This window comes from Rhinopithecus bieti, unplaced genomic scaffold, assembly GCF_001698545.2.
Source record: "Rhinopithecus bieti isolate Rb0 unplaced genomic scaffold, ASM169854v2 scaffold_9663, whole genome shotgun sequence".
In the NCBI taxonomy this organism is placed as follows: domain Eukaryota; kingdom Metazoa; phylum Chordata; class Mammalia; order Primates; family Cercopithecidae; genus Rhinopithecus; species Rhinopithecus bieti.
Genome location: NW_016806456.1, coordinates 1 through 4,488, shown reverse-complemented (window position 1 = coordinate 4,488; position 4,488 = coordinate 1). Strand labels below are relative to the sequence as shown.

The 4,488-nt window shown below is 38.3% G+C and overlaps 2 protein-coding genes across 2 annotated transcripts in view; one reads left to right on the top strand and one right to left on the bottom strand.

Annotated features, from left to right (window-relative positions):
- The window catches only part of ABITRAM (actin binding transcription modulator), a 17,917-nt gene extending 15,367 nt beyond the window's left edge, over positions 1-2,550 (top strand). Inside the window, exon 5 of the mRNA XM_017876683.1 lies at positions 2,319-2,550. The gene's annotated coding sequence lies outside the window, so the exon portion shown is untranslated. The remainder of the gene's footprint in view (positions 1-2,318) is intronic.
- LOC108532553 (alpha-catulin-like) overlaps positions 1-4,440 on the bottom strand; it is an 11,017-nt gene extending 6,577 nt beyond the window's left edge. The window contains exons 1-2 of the mRNA XM_017876682.1: positions 4,269-4,440; positions 4,034-4,188 (exon numbers count right to left, since the gene is read on the bottom strand). Of these exons, the coding sequence (XP_017732171.1) occupies positions 4,034-4,188; positions 4,269-4,337 (224 nt within the window). The 5' untranslated portion in view covers positions 4,338-4,440. The remainder of the gene's footprint in view (positions 1-4,033; positions 4,189-4,268) is intronic.
- Between the last annotated feature and the right edge of the window lie 48 nt (positions 4,441-4,488).

The following is a 4,488-nucleotide window of genomic DNA, read 5'->3' as shown; positions in this document are numbered from 1 at the left end:
CCTCAGCCTCCTGAGTAGCTGGGACTACAGACGTCTGCCACCTCGCCCAGCTACTTTTTTGTATTTTTATGTAGAGATGGGGTTTTACCATGTTAGCCAGGATGGTCTCGATCTCCTGATCTCATGATCCGCCCATCTCGGCCTCCCAAAGTGCTGGGATTACAGGCTTGAGTCACCACGCCCGGCCAAAGCAACTTTAATATTTAACAATTATTTCTTAGGATACTTTTTTCCCCAAGTAAACCTTATGTATGTTAATTTCATAATATAAAAAAATTTAAACAAACAAGTTATATTGAAGTTCCATTTCTCTTTTTAACCTTTTTCATTTTATTTCATAAATTAAATATGTGAGATCTGATAATGTCTTGACCAAAAGCCTTTGTTACATAATGGAAAGAGGATCAAACCAAAAGTCAGAACATTTCACTTCTAATTCTTATTTCAATTCTGGTAGTAACTCAGTTATCTAACCTTGATGAGGCATATCACTTAACATTCAATTTTGAGTTAATAAAGTAGTCATAATAATACTTGTGCTACCACTCTCATCAGAAGATTGAGGAACAGCAGATTAAAAACTACTAAGAAGAATTAAGAACCCTCAAAAATGAAAAGTAAATTATAATAAGAATAACCAAATGCATTAAGAGGAGCAAAGAACTAGGGATACGTCACAAAATCTGGAATCTAGTAGCAACCAGTTCTTCCACTTCAGAGACAGGAGATGTGAACATATCATTCCTGTTTGCCGATAAACCGTCATGAAGGTCAAATGAAATGATGAAGCAAAACCACATTAAAACTGTAAGGTACTAGTAAGTTTGAAATTTTGAAAAACTATAAGGCACTAGAAAATCTTAAATATATAAATTATTAAGAAATATGAATGATTACAGGTAAATCATCAAGAAATCATATAAATTATTAAGACAACCTTAAACAGTAGCCTGAGGAACGGCTATAAATTTGACCAGCAAAACCACCACAAGGTATTTATCTATTACAGAAAAACCCATTTTATTCTCTGGAATATCATCACTACTATCCAATAACTATATTCTAGGAAGAAGTCCTATTCCACAGAGCTTCCCCTCATAGTGCAACCCCTCATGTTTCCCAGTGTACATGGGATACTCTTTACTATTCTGACACTGAAACAAAAAATACTGAGCATGCCATCCTGAAATATTCTGAAATAATAACTAATTAAAGGGGATGCTATAATCTTTTTTTAGAAAGTTGGCCAGACGTGGTGGCTCATGTCTGTAATCCCAGCACTTCGGGAGGCCAAGGTGGGCAGATCACTTGAGGTAAGGAGTTTGAGACCATCCTGGCTAACATGGCGAAACCCCATCTCTATTACAAATAGAAAAATTAGGCCAGGCATGGTGGCTCACACCTGTAATCCCAGCACTTTGAGAGGCTGAGGAGGGCAGATCACCTGAGGTCAGGAGTTCGAGACCAGCCTCGCCAAAATGGTGAAATCCCATCTCTATTAAAACTACAAAAATTAGCCGGGCATGGTGGCACATGCCTGTAGTCCCAGCTACTTGGGAGGCTGAGGCAGGAGAATCACTTGAACCCGGGAGACAGAGATTGCAGTGAGCTGAGATTGTGCCACTGCACTCCAGCCTGGGCAACAGAGCAAAACTCCGTCTAAAAAAAATTTTGTTTTAAATACAAAAATTAGCCAGGCATAATGATATATGCCTGTAATCCCAGCTAATCAGGAGGCTGAGGCAACAGAATCGCTTGAACTCAGGAGGCGGAGGTTGCAGTGAGCCGAGATTATGCCACTGCACTCCAGCCTGGGCGACAGAGCAAGGCTCAGTCTCAAAAGAAAAAAAAAAACCAGAAAAGTCTACTGATGAACCCTTCATTTTGGAAGATTTTACATATCAAACTATATTTGTTAAGTAATAATATATTCCCCCAAGTCTTATTATTCAAAACATTTTTTAAAAGCATGATTTTCATCACCATGGAAATAACTAGCTTGATTCCAGCCAAAAGCTGAGATTTTTGTTATTTCAGTTAGTCTGTGCAAATTTATTGTGGGTAAACACAGGAGTTCCATTTTGCATTCTTTTGGAGGCCTGGGCCATCAGATTATAAAAGGTATGAACTTAAAAGGTCAAAATTCATGTTGGGAAGACTCAAATCACAGGAGAAGCTTGCTAACAACAGTTAAGAACAATGGAAGGAAACCACCAAAGGAATGATCTCCAATGATGGAAAATATGATGATACTGACAAATGATAGCTAAACAGAGGCAAAATTTCTAACTCCTATCATTTCTGCCTTCTTTTTCCAGAGAATTATCTATCTAGAAAAAGTAGAAGACGTCATCAAGAGGAAAATGATGCCTCTAAGCTTGGGACTGCATCTTCCCCACTCTTAATCCTCCTTCTATAGGAAGGAATCTTCACCAGCACAGCATCCCTCACTTCTCTCTGCTGCCTCACCTAATCCCATCCCATAAAGGGAGTGGATCTTATCTTTTCAGTCTTCCTGGTGACTTGGAGAAAATAAATTGAATACATTAACCCTTTTTTTTCTCCTTTTTCTCTTGGAAGTGAAGCTGCCTTTGAGATACAACTGGTCTTCCACGTGTTTTATAGAGACACATTGTGTCCCTATGAGGTAAGACTTTGTAATTCTAGGGATCATTTTTCAAAACTTAATTGCCTACGGACATAAACTACATTCTCCAATATCAGCTTTATCAATATAAATGTTACCAGCTCCCATCCACCTATTCTTTTGCTTATTTTTCATTTTGCTCAAAACTTGGGTGGGAAAAGGGGGTGCTAATTATTCATTTTTTTATTTTATTTTTTTTAATTTTTTTGAGATGGAGTCTCACCCTGTCACCCAGGCTGGAGTGCAGTGGCACGATCTCGGCTGACTGCAAGCTCCACCTCCCAGTTTCACACCATTTTCCTGCCTCAGCCTCCCGAGTAGCTGGGACTACAGGTGACTGCCACCATGCCCGGCTAATTTTTGTATTTTTTTTTTTTTAGTAGAGACAGGGTTTCACTGTGTTAACCAGCATGGTCTCGACCTCCTGACCTCGTGATCCGCCTGCCTCAGCCTCCCAAAGTGCTGGGAATACAGACGTGAGCCACCACGCCCGGCAGGGGGTGCTATTTATTGAGTCCCAAATCCCACACAGTTGCAGAGATCCTTCACAACTTTAATTGAACTCAGTCTCTAGAATACTGAAGCAACCTACAGGTGTGTCCCACTGTGGATAACCTTTTCAAAATCAGAATGAGTAGGAGAGGAGCCAGAAAACTGGCGATATCAAGTATTTCCCAGGTTTCCAAAAGTGAAAAAGATAGATTTCAGAAACTCAGTGAAAGCTTGAAGTTATTCCTTGAGAAAATTCTAGAGTGGATTATTGAGCAGATAACTGATTTTAACTAAGCAGAATTACTATACCTTATGTATAGATTAGTATAATGGAAGACCGAAATATGACTAACATTGACATCAACAAGGCATTTGATCAAGACTCTTGTAATATGAACAAGACAGAGAATATAGGTCAGATAACATTAAAGTTAGGGAAATTATCTACATAATGAATGCTGACTCACAGAGATTTGGCACGCTATTGACATAGGCCTCATAGCTCTATTCTGTGATCTGTGTCTAATCAATCTTCATCTGTATCTAGTCAATCACTGTATAAAGGCATAAAAGGCATGTTTTGTTAACGTACTGATGCTGGCTGGGAGAGGCATCAATATGCAGGAAAACAAAAAAGCAGGAAGTAAAATTATTTCAATGATGGAAACTGGGCAGAAACCTAGCAGAAGATCCCTTCTAAATGTAAATCCTAATTAAATACATGTGTCTTCTTACTGTATTCACTTAAGTAACTTGTCACAGTAACTACTCTTAGTCTTTTTACCATATATTTGATACTGACTTTAACCTATCAATGATTTCCCATGGAACTTTTTTTCTTTACACCAGATATTATCATACTGATTTAAAAAATAAAAATACAACTACATTTACCTAGTAAATAAATACAGAGAATAGGCCATACTGGACATGTTCCGTCCATATTGAACAATCTCATTCTCCTGATCTTCCCACTTCTCAATTTCGCAGTCAGCATCAGAGGTGAGCAAACCCAGCTTCAGTCCAAGCTTTGCTATCTTGGCTTGCTCCTACGAAACATACATTTCAATCACAACGACTTTATCACTATGGATGTAAAAGGAAGATTAGATATAGGAATAGGTCTTACCTCAGAGTCAGGCTTGTCTGGCTTTAATGATTTCAGGTTTGCATTATTCTTCTGTGACAATAAAAACATTAAGATTATCTTTAAAAGCAGTACATTAAACTGTAAGGAAATACAACAATAATACAAAGCATAACAAAATACTTGTAACAACAGTTTAAAATATTCAGTATGGGGGCGGAGCAAGATGGCCGAATAGGAACAGCTCCAGTCTCCAACTCCC